General features: G+C 43.3%; 1 protein-coding gene across 2 annotated transcripts; it reads left to right on the forward strand.

Annotated features, from left to right (window-relative positions):
• The first annotated feature begins 151 nt into the window (after positions 1 to 151).
• hrasa (HRas proto-oncogene, GTPase a) lies at positions 152 to 14,604 on the forward strand. Of its 2 annotated transcripts, none has more exons than XM_020102182.2 (6): positions 152 to 478; positions 7,827 to 7,970; positions 9,285 to 9,463; positions 10,727 to 10,886; positions 11,445 to 11,569; positions 11,741 to 14,604. In XM_020102182.2, the coding sequence occupies exons 2-5, from the start codon at positions 7,860 to 7,862 to the stop codon at positions 11,562 to 11,564; spliced, it is 570 nt and encodes a 189-aa protein (XP_019957741.1). In that variant the 5' UTR covers positions 152 to 478; positions 7,827 to 7,859; the 3' UTR covers positions 11,565 to 11,569; positions 11,741 to 14,604. The 2 variants fall into 2 exon arrangements, with proteins under 2 accessions (XP_019957741.1, XP_019957742.1); XM_020102183.2 differs by having other exon boundaries at positions 172 to 478; positions 7,830 to 7,970.
• The last annotated feature ends 1,311 nt before the right edge of the window (positions 14,605 to 15,915 follow it).

Below are 15,915 nucleotides of genomic sequence, written 5' to 3' on the forward strand. Positions count from 1 at the left end.
ATAACAAAAAAAATCAAAAACTATAATAACCTTGCACTCCACTAGTTTGGACTAAACCCAGGTGGAGGTCACGCGGGAGTCGCCACATTTCCCACAGTGTGTGAAGGCGGCGGTAACGTGCTCGGTAACCGGGGCGGGTCCATGCGTGGTGGCGCTGGGCGTGGGCTCCTCATCCCCGCTCTGCTCTCTCTGTCTGCGGGAGCACATTGTTCAACGCGGGCTCGGTTCACGCACAGAGCCCACGAACGCCCCGGCGCATTGTGTTTCCACTGAACACTAAAACGCTGCCAGAGCCAGGAAGCAGAAGAAGCAGAAGAAGAAGAAGCAGCTGCGGGAGATAACCGGAGGAACCAACAAATAAAAACACACACACACACACAAAAAAAAAAACAACAACCAAGAAAATTGAGTTTCCTCTTGCAAGATTTTTCTCCGGTGGTGGACCGAGCCGACGTCGCTAATTAGACCCCTGCTTGTTGTGAGTATGCCGGGCACATTCCTGTCTGCTGTGGCCGTGTTAGCTTCACTGCATGTCCGCTTCTTTTTTTTAAAAATAAGGGACCCCGTGTGTGTTTCTGGAGCTTCGGAGATGACTGCGGGTTTAAACATGTTAGCTAGCTCCCTTAACGTTTCCATTCACGCCCCGGCGTTAACGCTAGCTACACAACTCATGCTAGCCTCTGCACCCCACTACTACACGTATGAAGAATTGTGTGATTTATAAATATTTATCCCACGTCCTATTGTTTTCTTTTTTTTGTGAAGGGGGGGGGGGTGTCTGTTGATAGACAGACCCATTTGGGTGTAGGAACTCCGGCCATGGAGGACTCTCATTAGCCCGCTGTGGATTTTTCACCTCCCGTCTCGCGGTGATAATCGAAACCAAACGCACTCAAATGAACACGTCTTCGTCGGAGACTTCGTCTGGTTGGTGTCCAGGGGTGAGGACCGTGCGGAGCGTGAGGCTGCAGCCGCCGACGGTGTGCGCTCAGACGGGCAGGGTGACGCCCCGTCACACCGAGTCAAACCGAATGTATCACTGCGGAAGTCAGATTCCATTACGAGGCGTTTATGAAGCTGTCAGGGGATTAGTTCGTACTCTGGAGGATGGCACAGCTGCTAGCAGCTAAAGGGGAGAAAAGGGAAAGTAAATGACCATCGGTCAGATTACAGCCACGAAACAGCAGCACAATGAATTCACCCCGAGCTTGACACGTCTATGTCGGGAATCCATTGTGCTGTAGAATCAAAACTTAAGTTGGTGTCCTTGGTGTTTGAGTGTTCTGTTCTTTTCTGACATTCAAGTGCATAACTCATTTGATCCATTGTGTTTTCAGCTCATTGGAAACAAAGCAGAGAGTGTTTTGTTCTTTTATTTTTTTTTTTTTTGGTTTATAATTGTCACTGACCGATTAATGTCCCAGTTCATATTTATTTTAACTGGGAAATGATTTGTATTTATACGGAGCCTTTTCTGGTCTTGATGACCACTCACAGCTCTTTACGGTACAGTTCCCCCATCACACACACATTCATGCATCTATGTGCAGGGGCAATTTTTTCTTGGGTTCGGTATCTTGCCCAACAACAGTTTGGCACGTGGAATAGGGAAGGCAGGGATCAAGCCGCCAACCGTCTGGTTATTGGAAGGCCCGCTTGATCTCCTGAGGCATAGTCACCAAAATTCACCCCGATATCTCTGTGGCTGATGGTTAATCATTGATTTTAATGTATAGGGGCGGATTAGTGTGGCATTAAGTGGATTGAGATTAAAAGATGGATTTTGATTCACATTCTTTGCCACAAGCGCTGTTAGTTTACTGGAAGGATGATTTTTATTAAACCTCCACTTTAATACTTTCCTGGACCCCACCAAGAACACCATACACAAAATTCACAGTGGCAACATTATCAGTAAATATAAAACTAAATGACTAAAACAACTGCATTTAACTGGGACACTTAACAGTCCCATGAGCCTTTACTCTCATATCGTCCAATCAGAGAGACTGACCCACTGATCTCTAAAATATAGAACATCCATATAGTTTTGAATCGCGACCATTGTCACCATATTTATAACTGCTACGGAAATACTGTCTGTTAAAGTGAGGTCCAGTGAGGACATAGAGGGACTTGGTGATTACGCAAGCAACAATTTCAATGCACACAGACTATACTTGTTTTCTTTTGAGCCTTTAATTGCAAGAGATAACTTTTCTTCCAAACCATTCATGGCTAAAACCAAATTCTGAAATACTTCGGATCGAGGGGGCTTACAAAACATCCTGTAAATTACCAATTATTTGGACTGATTGGCCTGTTAATGTTTTAGGTATTGCAATGCCAGAGAGGAATGGATTCGATTTTACAGCCATGACTGGTAGAAATGTTAACGTACTTTTTGGTAAAGTCTACTTTATTGCTAGGTTGTGCAGATAGGGGTACCTTAGGTTCCACCAACGAAGACCAGTGTTGGTCGTTTGAATTTTGACATCGGCTTCTGTAGTTCTGAGTCAGTGCAGCTGGAAAACAGCTGGAGATGGTCCATGGAGGTGTAATGTTTATCTGTTGTCCCTGGGTGTTGTCCAGGTGCAAGCCAAAGCAAGAGGGACTCTTTAACTTCATGTGTACATGTAAGGAGATGGCAATGTTTGTATGAATGACCCTCCGGATGATTTCACATGCACTCAAACACAAACTGAAACGACTGGACAAGATTCACTTGTTCCTCTGACTGAAGTGAAAGCAAAAAAAAAAGGACGACCACTGATGAGTTTCGGGGTGTTTGGTGTCGGATGATAAGCCTCATGGCTCCTCTCACTGGCAGGCCTTTGTGTGGGGGTCAGCTAGCCTTTTCATCTGTGCTGCTGCCTCCACCGTCTCACCCTGCCCAACACACTAAGAGGATGACCCAGTGTGGAAAAGGTCACACGGACCCCAGTGTCTTTTAAGAGCAGCTTGTTTAAGTGTGCATACACACTCTCTGTAGCGTACACTCAGGTTCAGCTAAGGTTCTTTATGAGCAAAACTACAGGAGGTACTGTCTTAGATGATCATTAAATGGATAGTCTTGCTTAAAACCTGATTTATCACATGACACATACACCTAATGATTAATAACTACCTCACTTACTTTTGTTTCATTGGCCTCCGAGAGCAGAACAGTGACTCCCCGGCTGCTTGTCAACACTTATGCTTGGATGCTGTTTAGGAGGATGATGTCATTGGAGAGCTGCGGGAGGGTGCGGTGGGCTATCGGGGCTCTATGATGAGTCTTGCAGTCTCAGTATTCGACCGTGATACCTCCCTAGAGAGGGTCTCCTTACCATCACCGCTCCATTAAAAATCTATTATCTCTGCAGTGGGCATGTGGCTCTGCCAGTATGGATACTTTAACCAATTAAGCACTTTAATGGGGAGCAGCATGCATGTCGGAGAAGACAGCCGTTCGTGTGCCCTCCTTCTTGCACCGTGTCATGTGAAGTGATGGAGCTGTTCTCCAGGTTACAAGGAATCCCGGAAAAAAGTCAAGAGATATATTTATTGACCTTTTCAGACCGACCCCCTTCCTTCTGTGTTTTGCTGTGCCCTTGGCATGTAGAAAGAGTAGCCTTCTTGCTCCTTTGCTCCCCCCCGCCCTAGCCACTCTCCTTCCATCACCTCTCTCGCTGCTCTGTGCTCGCACCCTCCGTAAGCTGTCATGTAAGATTATCCTCTTGGTCCAAACGGGGCTCTAGGGTTTCAAAATGAACTGTTAATTTCCCAGGCTGGAGGTGGCGTGCTATAAATAACTCTAAACACAGACATACTGTGTAGTTCCCTGTGATCAAGAGGGGAGCAGCCATGCGAAGATTTTGGGGACCAACTTGTAGACTAGTCTGCAGCTATTGCCTTTATCAGAGTCTTGCATATAAACAGTGGTAGAAGGTGCAGAATTTGGAAATAGAGTGTAGTGAGACATCATTGTGGTTGTGTGCATCTTTTTACTGGAGTTATTGTTATTATTGCCTGTTCATATGTGCAAATGTGGGCACAGGTTAGCCATGCACTCATCAATCTAAAAGAGGACTATATCGGGGTTATGGCATAGGGACAGGATAACATCTGAGTGCACAGAACAAAAACACTTTGACAAAAAGTTGCTTGGTCCTTGAATCTGAATAAAATATATTCAATAAAGGGTCAGAGAAAGCGACAACATATCTGTCAATGATTATTTTTCATATTCATCTCCATATGCGTGTTTGTGTATTATTAATCAGCTGCAGACATGGCCTAGTTTGATGGGAGACGGAGGGCGGTCTTGTTTTGCCTCCTTCAGCCTCGTGGACGTGGGCATGAGTTGAATCTGCATTTTAGGCTGTTTATTCCATTCGTTTGGCAGGTGTACACTCAAAATCTGATTATGGAGATGAGACGCTATAACCAACCACGTCAGAGACTGGTGGGTGTTCGTGAAAGGGCAGGTGTCAGTCTCATTTTGTTTTTATTTGTTTATGCATCCCACTCTTTCCATCTTTACAACTCAATACTGTCTATTCATAAAAGTTCATAAACACTGCAGAAAAAGCTTCTGTTTCCTGGTTTTCTGATTTACCAGTGAATGTCAACTAATAAAACCGAGATGCTACTTTCAGACAAAGGGTTAATATGAGAGGAATTCATGGTCAGAGTGGTGGTAGCATGAAAAAAGTTAAAGATCTGACATTGTCCTTTCCCCATTATCAACCAAACTGGGCTTGTAATGACCTTGTGAAGACTGAGCTCACAAATCTTCATCTGTGTGAGAACATAACCTGACTCATTACTTTATCGACATTATTTTATAATCAATTTTCATGTTTTTTTGAGAAAAAAGGCCAGAGATTGTATCTCCACTTCGGATATAAAGTCTTGCTGTGTTGATTGGATTTTTGAGGCTTTTAATCCATTAATCCATAATTTTGCATTTTATTTTGCGTCCATATTGCTTCTGATTCGAACATGTGGTTCCTGAAGAATCCTGATTTAAATCCCTGCCCTGCCTTGAGCTTGTAGCCCTCAGTGGTCGATGGTGTTCCAGCATCTGCCTTCCCTGCACCAGTCTCCCCTCTTCACACAGCTGCTGTTTATTTGTTTAGAGCAGGTTCTGAGCGGCGGTGCTGGCCCTGCGGCTCCGTCACAGTCTCTGTACTCCGGCCAGAGAAAGCTGCACCGTGTACCAGGTTGATTTATTTACAGTGAGGGAAAGGCAAGCCAAATGTTTGGTCACAGGATTGAGGGGTCAGGATATTTACCTCCCTGTTGTGCTTGAAAATTATAGACACAGGTTTATTTTACAGGCTGTTTGGTGAAGGGCCTTCAAAGCTACCTGTTCCACTGAGCCGAGCAAAGCAAGGGCTTATGGGATCGAGGGTGTGCTGCTGGAACAAGTGTGTGTGTCCGTGATTGAAAGTGTGCAGCTAAATGGCCGTGTCTTCACTTAATAAGTCTGCTTTTTCTGTCAATCATTAGCAGGATTGAGCCAATCTGAGTCTCGGCTAATCTTAGACCTGCTGCAGCACAGTTTCACACAAACAACCCAAGCAGAGGTTTTTACAGAGGTGCGTACATATTCTGTTAGCACCCAGAAACAAATTTACTAGCACGTCTGTTACTTTTTCCAGGACTTAAATAACTTTATACGTTTACTTTGCATGTTGTACTTAGACAAAACCTCCCACGGGCACCTGTTCCTCCTCTGTTTCTACAAGTCAAGTTTAATATTCACTCCAGCTGTGTGCGTGTGCTCCTTGGGGAAATAAAGCGCCAGAGAGAGGGCGTGAGTGTGTTCTGCTCGGGCCAGTCAAGACTCTGAAGTTCACAGCTCGTCTTGAATGAGCTACATGTGGTGCATCTTATCTTTTGGGATGACAGTTGGTGCCCTGAAGAATGCAAAGAAAAAAGCATGTGTGACCTGAGGTGCTCATGAAATCCTGACAGATTGATAGCACACTGTAGCAGGTGGTGCAGGTTAGTGTTTTTCCTCTTCAGGAACATTTAGCAAAGTGAGACACTGTCAATGAGCTGAGATGTTAAACCCAGCGTGACCTTGTTTTTACTCTGAACCATAAGACATGAGAAAGTCTGCTTTTGAGGAATGTGGGGTGTGTTGGGTGCAAGGGTGGTTTCTTGTTGAATTTATGGTCACATGTATTAAACATATAACGGTGTAAAAACACCTGGAGCTGGGTTTTTGCTCTCTACTGTCAAAACAGAGGGTGACAATGTAACTGCCACATGAGGTATTTTTAGAGATACGGGAATTCCCAGTGATTTCCTCTCTGCCATTGGAGGTAATATCTGAAATTAAGGCTGAGCAGTTATTTGTTCAATAATAACTTTGCCAAGTACAATAAGAAAATCAAAGGAGCAGCAGTGTGGTTCGTACAGAGACTCCTCAGCCTATAAATCATCTTCTGACAAAGAAAAACACTCTTGTGATGCAGATAATCTATTTTTATTTATCAGTGGAAATTAAATGTAAAAATTACCACTATCACTAAAACATCTATCAAAATAATCAGATGGGTTTTTTTTCATAATGTTGACATAACTATGACGACATCACCTGACAGCCCATTGTTCCTGTGGTTGCTATGGGCCTCCAGCTTACTTTACTTGTGGTTGGCTGTAGGTTTGGTCACACTAGTTCTGGCTTGCACTGGATTCAGTTCTGTGAGTCTTGTTGTCGCTCTGACTCATCGTGTCTTCCACTGGGCTGGTGTCAGGTCATGTTAAGGTCATTGTGTTTTTTTGCAATAAGTTGAGTCACACTTTGCCACTGTATGTAGTGGAAACACCCATATGACTACACTCTACCAGTTGACGCAACATGCCTGGAATTTCACTGGCCAGCAGCGTAGCAGGGTGCAGGGCGTCGGAGTCTGTGTGTGTGTTTGCGGCTTGTTTTGTTGGCTTGTGTCCATGCATGTTTATGCAAATGTGGTTCCAGCTTACTCAGTAGTTCACACTAATAACATAATTAACAAAAAAAACATGCTTTGATTTACGCTTGGGGTTTTGACTAGACCTACTAAGTGGGTTCAGTGGGTCCACATGGGGCAACTAAAGGTACACCTGGAGTCATAAAATTCTCTTTTAGGCCTCTTGTTCTGTTGCTTTGGATTAATCCCCTGTGGAATAACCAGGGCAGAACAACCAAAAACATGGCACCTGGCAATAACCCAGCGTTGTTACTAATGAATTATTATTGAAAGGGAGATGTGCAGGTAGTTGGAGATATACAACTTTTTGGTGCTTTTAAAAAAAAATTCAGTGAGATTTTGTAGTAGCTGTTTGTTTTCTTGTTATCTGACAGCACTGGCTCTGGTGTCTATCACCTTGGGTTCAAAAGAGACATGAGTAATGTGAAGCCTGAGTGATGAGGATCAGTCTGCCGGTGTCGTGCCCCTCCTCTCTCTCTCTCTCTCTCCCGCCTATCGTTCCCTCTCATACACACACTCTGCTGCTAACACTGAGCGGGAGAGGATTGGAACATTGAGTACCTTCAGCACATTTTTCACATTCCCCTTTGAGGGTCTCAACCTCAGGCCCCACCACACACAGACACACACACACACAGACACACACACAGACACACACACACACACACACACACACACACACACACACACACAAACCACTAATGATCCTCACCACTAGGCAGTAATGGCAACATGTATGTTTTGTCCTGGAAGACAGTATAATGTCAAACCTGTGTGTCAGTGGTTCTGATACTCGTATGTGTATGTATTTTTTTTGTCAGTGTGCTAACCTGCACCTTCTCCCTTTCTTCTCTCCAGCAGTGGTGAGTGTGGTGAGCAGCAGCGGAAAAGATGACGGAGTATAAGCTGGTGGTGGTGGGAGCTGGAGGCGTGGGCAAGAGTGCACTCACCATCCAGCTCATCCAGAACCACTTTGTGGATGAATATGACCCCACCATAGAGGTGCGGCCCTCTTCTGCATGTTCTACACACTGTTCTTGTTGAAGGCCACAGAAGGGTTGGACATATTGTTTAAAAAAATATAATAAATAGTTCCTTCCTGCCAAACCAATGTCACTGCTGAATAATATCGTCTGAACCCTGAGACAGCTCAGTCTAAACCAAGTTAAAATAATTTGATAAATGTAATTCTTTCAAATGGTCGGGCTGTGATGTAATTTCTAATTTTGTTTAAAGACGAAATATTTACACTGCCCTTCTTTGTCTTTTTTTTTTTTTTTTTGTATTTTCATGAAAATAAGATGTTGCGGAGAGTAGAGGGAATCCACTGAGACTGTTTTCCCCTCTCTTTTCTCTCCTGGTCTCCCTCTGTCTCCACTCTCTCCCTCTCTTTCTCACCACGCCTGCCTCTGGCCAGACAATGTCCTTTTTGTGTATTCGCATTCCTGGCCCCTATGCTCTAACAAACAAAGGGACAGCACTCCATGTTTTTGTGGCTGTGTGTTGGAAGGCTAAACATTGGCTCGGATACCCTGCTCCTCTGATCTCTTTATGGTCATTTGACCCGGAAGTAGACCGGGATTTAAAAACAGATATTACTTAATACATGTGACATCCTCAGTGATGCTCCCACAGTTTCCTCAAATACCACCAGATCTGTTTTATGTCTGTTTTTTTGAAGATTGCTCGTTCACACAGTTCACTTTTGTCTTCACCGCCTCTCTAAAGCTGATTTCAGAAATGCACTGAACTCTCGATAATTTCAGATGAATATCCAGAGTTCAGTGCATTTCTGAAAGAAGCCGTGTGTGAGAATGCAAAAGTCTGAGTGGACATTCTCCAGAGTTTTCCCGGCCAGTCACTAAGTAAAAACTGGTGAATCTCCGAGTGAGCCCATGTGAGAATACAGCAGGGAAATGTGCGGAAAATTCACTGCGACCGAGTGGGTGTGTTGCTGACATTTCTAACACATGACAGATGCAAAACTAAAGAAATCAAAAAGAATAAACAAAAAACAAGGTGCCATACATGAAGAAGACGCCGAAAGACATATCAATTTGGAAAGACAAGCACATTCAAGAGCTTTTGGTGATAAGGGCCGATAGGAGTGTCGATAAACAGACAGTAAACAAAAAATGCGTGTCTGCAGCAGAATTTAAACGTTATGTCCTGCCTCCTGCATACTCAACCCAGACGCCACCCATCAGTTGAACACACCAGTAGATTTTCCTGTTCTGATTGCATCTGACCTGCAGAATCTCCTGGTGCATTTTTTTCAAATGTGAAAAGCAAAGTTGTTCCTTCTTTTTCCTGCAGGACTCGTATCGGAAACAAGTTGTGATCGACGGGGAGACCTGCCTGTTGGACATCCTGGACACTGCAGGTCAGGAGGAGTACAGCGCCATGAGGGACCAGTACATGAGGACAGGGGAGGGTTTCCTGTGTGTCTTTGCCATCAACAACACCAAGTCTTTTGAGGACATTCACCAGTACAGGTGTGTACGTGTGAAAGAAAGACAAGTCATCACAAGTTATTAGACAAGACATTATTATTCAGCATGATGTGATCTACTGGCGAGGTCACAGACCAGTCATGATGGAGTTCAGACACAAAATCCTTTCTGTTCTCCTCTAAGGTTCAGTGCAGAGTGTGCGTGTGCTACAGGGCCCCCTGTTGGGCTCTGGAGGGAGAGGGGTGTGTATTCGTGTGTGTGCCAGCTCTCTGCAGCAGTGGGTTGATGTCATGCTGTAGCGTTTAACACGGCTTAGCCCCCAACTGAAGGATTACAGCATGAAGCCAATGAAATCGATCCTGACTCAATTAGAGGAGCGGGGAGAGGTAGCACTCCCAAGGACAGGGAAGGAGAAGAATGTGTGTGTGTGGAGATGACAGTGTGTTCTCTATCTTTGCCTTATTCTGTCTCTCTCCTCACATCCGTCTCCCACTTGCCAGTCATGCACAAGGCAAGAGGCTGCGTATTTACTTTGCCATCTCCTCTACAGTTTTTGACTTTCTGCCATTGCAGCTCAGCCTGTTTTGGCCGCAGCTTTAACACAACTTATGGTGTCACTGTGCAGTGTGTGAAAGCATTCATTCATTGAGCTGTTGTTTAAATATCTGCTGTCAATTCTAAATCGTCAGAGGCAATTTTCCAAAACTTCTTCTCCAGTGTTGGCGTGTACTCTGCATCTTGATTTTATTTGTCTTTAATTTGAAGCTGCCAGGGATGCACCTGGAGGAGGTTACCATGTCTGTGCTGACATGAACAGTCAGAGACAATGTGGTGGTTAACAACATCAGCAGTGTTGACTGCAGATGGGCTGGGTTGACTGTGGTGGATGCATCCTGCTGCACTGTGGCTGAGGGAGAAAGGGCTGAGCTGATTGATCTGACCCACTCCTCTCGCTCAGTTCCCCCTGGCTGCCTGGCATTTGGCGCTTGCTGCTGTAATGATGAGGTAATGCTGTTTGCAGCCTGCCTGTTGTCCATCCCTCCCCCTCCTTCCCTTCCTCTCCACCTCCCTCCTTCAGCAGTGCAGCACAGCACAGCCCAGCACCAGCGGGCCCTGGCTCTTCCTCAGGGTCCTAGAGCTCCCTGGGTGGTTAGCTGCTGTTGTTTATGAAACTGGGAGGTTTCCAACCAAGAGAGATGTCACTCTGATTAAATGCAGCGCCAAGATGGGTTAAGGAAACAGCATTAATTTTGCAAAATGCAACATCACTCATCACATTATCCTGCTCTGTTTTGAAATTCACAGAGAACAGATTAAACGTGTAAAGGACTCGGACGACGTTCCCATGGTGCTTGTCGGAAACAAATGTGACCTCCCAGCACGCACTGTGGACACAAGGCAAGCCCAGGAACTCGCCCGCTCCTACGGCATCCCTTACATCGAGACCTCTGCCAAGACACGACAGGTAGGTGGTGAACAAGAAGCACACACCCACATTCTGTACGTGCACAGTTATGGAAGCATCCTACTCTTTTTCTCTCACACACAAACAAAGCTATAAACTTAGACATTTACCTGGTACATCTAGAATCGAGTGTGCTAGTATAAGCCAAGTAAAAGTTTGTTTGTCTGTGTTATGTATCCACGCACATGACGAGCGGTGAAAGGCCCCACGGTGTGATGTGATTTGTGTTGCTGGGAACATTTTATTATGCCGCAGGCAGTGACTCATAGCCAGGTTACCTTGGTTTGAGAACAGAGCTACAGTATTTTAACGACAAGACACTGCACAGCTCCCACTCTCACACTTGATGTAGGTACATTCATTCAAAAGCTAGATTATGCATAAGAACTAAGGGATAACTTCGTGATTATGATTTCTTGATTGAGGGTGTCTGAAATGATCAGGGTTGCCATGGTAATGTTGCGTAACCTCTTGATGGCTAGCATACTCGACTTATAATTGAACACTGTGTCCAGATCTTGCTGAAGCCGTTTTGTGTGTGTGTGTGTGTGTTTGCAGGGAGTGGAGGACGCCTTCTACACACTGGTCAGAGAGATCAGACAGCATAAACTGAGGAAGCTGAACCCACCTGATGAGAGCGGTCAGGACTGTATGAGCTGTCGCTGTGTGGTATCGTGATGCAGGTGAGACATTTCTCCAAACAATCGTGTTAAACATGTTAAACACGCCTCATTCCGCTCTAAAGGGAGAAGCATGCAAACGTTTCTCTCGTTCTTAAAGCTTTATACACAAATGTTGCACAAACCTCAGCTACAACAAACAAACTAACGTCTGTCCACCTCTTGTGTCCCCAGCTTACAGTTGGACGTTGAGAATAAATGCTACGGCGCGTAGCGGCAGCATGGACTTAAAGGCAGGAAGATAAAAACAACTCAATGATGAAATATAAACTTTTTTAAAAAGAGGACGATCGAAGCAAAACGCTCTCAAGGAAACAACCAGAGCTGACTGAACCATAGACCTTTTATGTAAAGGATTGTTGCCTATCAAGTGGCCTGGTCTGGTCCCTTTTGTTTCTTTTTGGTCCACACGTCGACCTGTGAGCTACACCACTAATGACTCTTTGTCAACTCCAGTGCAGCCTCGCTGGGTAGCTAACTTATTGTTTTCAGTCTCAACACTGGTCTTAAAGGGGGTGTCACCAACCGCCCTCCTACATTTGCCTAATCCCGCTCCCCTTTGCCTGACCACTGGAAGGACCGACCGACTGACTGAAATGGAAAGGACTGGAATGGACAATTAGTTACCCTAACAGCTCTTACATGAATTTACATCTCTGCCTGACTACGCCTGACTCCGCCTGCCTTTGGTTTTCCTCGATTGGCCTCATCATACTGATTAGCGGGGGTGGAGGTTGACGCGGGAAAGACTATTATTTGTCATTGTTGTTTAACAGTTAGCCGAAAATTTTGATTTTGATATGGAACATTTGTGGTGATTGGAGGATTTCGAAAGTCCCTGAGCACTATGTGAGCAAGGGTGTTTGTTTCCAACGACACCCGGTTTGACTTTTTTTTCATGACTTGCCTGACATAGAAGTTCTTTTTCAGGGTCGATATCTCAAATGGAAAATATAAAGATTGATGAATTTCAAGAATTCAGCTGCCTTCTCTCCTTGCAGATGTTTCATTGCTAAGAGTTGTCTTTGTGAATTGATAATAATAGTAACAGCTAGTGTACGTAGGTTCTGGTGCAATAGGATTCTTAACTGTCCAATGAACACAAAGTATTGGGAATAAACCACCTCTCATGACTACTTATTTTCCTGTTTTACTTCGGTGGAGGGAGGAGAGGTACAGTGCATGAAAATGTAGTTGTCATCATTGCAGTTGCAGGAGAGGCAACCTGTAGATATGAATGAACGCAGATTATGGTTTTAGGTGATTTATTTTTTTTCAGCTTTCTTTCCAGTAACTGCAGAACGCGTATAACTTATTTACTACATGGTGATTACAGTTAGCTTTAGATTTTCCAAGGATCGCTCCTTGTTAATAATAAGGCTCAGGATAAGGTGGGGGGGGGGGTCCGGTAAGGGTCTCCTCAGTCCTGGGACAGTCCTGGAAACCAGGGCTACGGATGTCACAAGAAAGCTTTGTAATGCACAAGTCCTGCCTCACTTCAGTTTTTCCCTCACACCAAGCTATCCTCAAACTACTCGTCTGTCTCTGCAACCTCAGCTCTTCAAAGACTCAAATACAGGTCAGGTGCTAATCATGTCACAACCATATATACATACTTTATATGTGGGGCTGTTGTGCATAGTAAGCGATGGATGTTGGGTTATCTTTGCTTTTTTTTAACACTGACTATCTCGTGCTCTCCACAACTGCATTAACTTTGCTGCCTAAATGAAAAAAAGATTGCTCTGTGTTCACTTGGCCTTATGTTATCTAGTTTGTACCTCATGTGTGCAGCAAGCTCTACCTGAGATGATTATGATGTTCTGCTTGCTGCATTGTTTTGTTCATGTTCTATTGTGTGCAACTAAAAAAGATATAGAAGTGTGTTGAGTTTAGACATGCACTGTACAGAAATTGAAAGACAGGACAAGCCCATAAAAACACTACACTGATTATTATTATTATTTTTAATATGGGGGGGTTGTTCTCTGTAAAAGCATGTGAATGTGATCCTGTTTAACACGACTGAAAAACAAGAAACGCCCAGTACAAGCCAAGTTGTCTTGCTCTCATGTTCATGAAGTTTTATTTCTGTTCCTTTGGGATATATGACGATAACAAACATAATTAATACAGTTTACTTTCACAGTTTTGATAATTGGTCATGTATAATAATGTTCCAACACTGGAGGCAGATTTTGGCAACAACCTTTAGATGCAAACCTTAAAAATGTCCCGCGCCTCCTCCTCCTCCATGAAAGATGTCAAATGTTGTTTTGCCGTTGTTTCATTTCCACAGAGTTTGTGTTTTTTATTGATTTTGTACAGGTAAAGTGATTCTTTTTCCATACATAACATTGCTAAAAAATATGACCAGTCTAGTAACTGTGTGGATGATAGTGGTCAAGTTTTTTATGAGTTAATTCCTCTGCTTAGACAACAGATTTGAACTGTGAATGTGTTTGAGTCTTTAAATATTGTTTTCAAGAAGCGTTGTGTTTAAAAAAAAAAAAAAAAAATTACAATACTGAAATAATGCGGGAGTTGGTCCATTTTTTTTGGGCTGTGTTGTTCCTAACTTTCATTTTTCACCCGTCGTACTCAAACACTTTCAATGGAAGAAAAAGAGTTTGTAACATGTACTTACAGTCCGAATAGCGTGTCATCTCCCTGTCGACCTTTAAACAACACATACATAATAATACCATAGAATTCCCAAAAGATCTATGCATTCAAATTCCCATCACATTAGAATATAAGCGTCATGTTTCCACGGTGATACTCTAGCCAGCAAACCACAAGTATATGTGTCAGAAAACCTGGCGAGCATGACAAAGACTGTACGGACCATTGGGAGTTTTGCACAAGGAATACAGTGTGCTCAAGGGCTCGTTTCTCCCCCTTGCAAACTGTGGAATGGAGGCGTGGAAGGAATTTGTGAAAATGTCAACTGTTTAGCTATTTAAGATGTATTTACTCTTTAAAAAAAAATGTGGCAAATGTATTGCAGGACAGGAATAAAGATGTTAAAGATGAAACCGTGTCTTGAACTTTAAACTGTCACGCTCAGCTCCCTTTCAGATTTAAGATCTGCTGCCACCTAAAGGCTGCTTTATGTATTGTTTTCGAGAGTTTTAACAGCATAGATGAAAACTTTTATTTCTTTTTTTACAAAAATGGTTTAACTGATTTCCCACACATTCAAAATAATACATTAAATGTTGCAAAAAATTTTCCCTGCTCGCCTGGCAGGATCATAACACATGGGTTAAATTGTAATCAACTCAACGAGGGAAGTTCATCGTGATAAAGGTTCAGAGGACGGTCATAAATGTTGTGATTGCCTTCAGCCGAGCTGTTACTGTAGGTTTTACACGTGAACTGGACACACCTATTTAAGTTTGATAAACTTAGCAAAACATTTATATATGTATGGAGAGAAAAAGATTCTAACCAGTTAGATCGCTGCCTTGGTATCAGCTCAATATTTGATAGATTTTTGTCTCACTGCTCTTAAGTGTATAAGTAAACTTCTGAGTTATTAAAAGAAAACGAATATTTGATGGACGTTCTGAGGTCCTGTTAAGGGTTCGGTCAAAGTTAGGCATGAATCATTATAGTCGGGATAAAGTTTTGGTTCAGCTTTCATTGATAAATGGAAATAAAGGTCCTAATAAGAATAGCTGCGCAAACTGTGTGTGTGTGGTCCAGGTGTTACTCATGTTGTGTAAACCTAAATCTTGTCTTCCCTACTGGGACAAAAAAGACAAGTCCCCATCATAGATTATCAAAGTTTAAGGGGAAGACCTGTTTTCAAGATTAGGTTTAGATGTAGGTAAGGTAACTATATTTAAGGTTAAAGCATCAATGCAAGTTGATGTAAAGTCCTCTGAAGTCATGGACTGTGTGTGTAATACTGTATAGTAGAGTAAGCACCTCAACACGGCATAATTACGAGTAAGTAATTTAACTTTATCGTCTAATTATATATGAACACATGTCAAATATATAATCAAACCTGCTACATTCAGTGAGACAGCCAGTCTCCATTGACTCATATGGTTCCACTGGACTGCATTAGTTTAATAGAGGTTACAGGTTAATATCATTATTGATCTGCACTTTGCAAAGACGATTATTAGGTTTGATTAAGTGTAAAGTTACCAACACATCAGCAGGGGGATCGTAAGTATTTATCCTGACCCAAGAAAACACATAAATCATTAATATAGCCAAAGTAAAACCATGTTGGTTTGTTAGTCCAACATTATACTGCGTCTCACTCTTGTTTGTTCGAGTCATGTAGCCTAGTTAATAGTGTTTTAGGGCAGATGACGTGTTTTATTGTG

This window comes from Paralichthys olivaceus, chromosome 7, assembly GCF_024713975.1.
Source record: "Paralichthys olivaceus isolate ysfri-2021 chromosome 7, ASM2471397v2, whole genome shotgun sequence".
NCBI lineage: Eukaryota > Metazoa > Chordata > Actinopteri > Pleuronectiformes > Paralichthyidae > Paralichthys > Paralichthys olivaceus.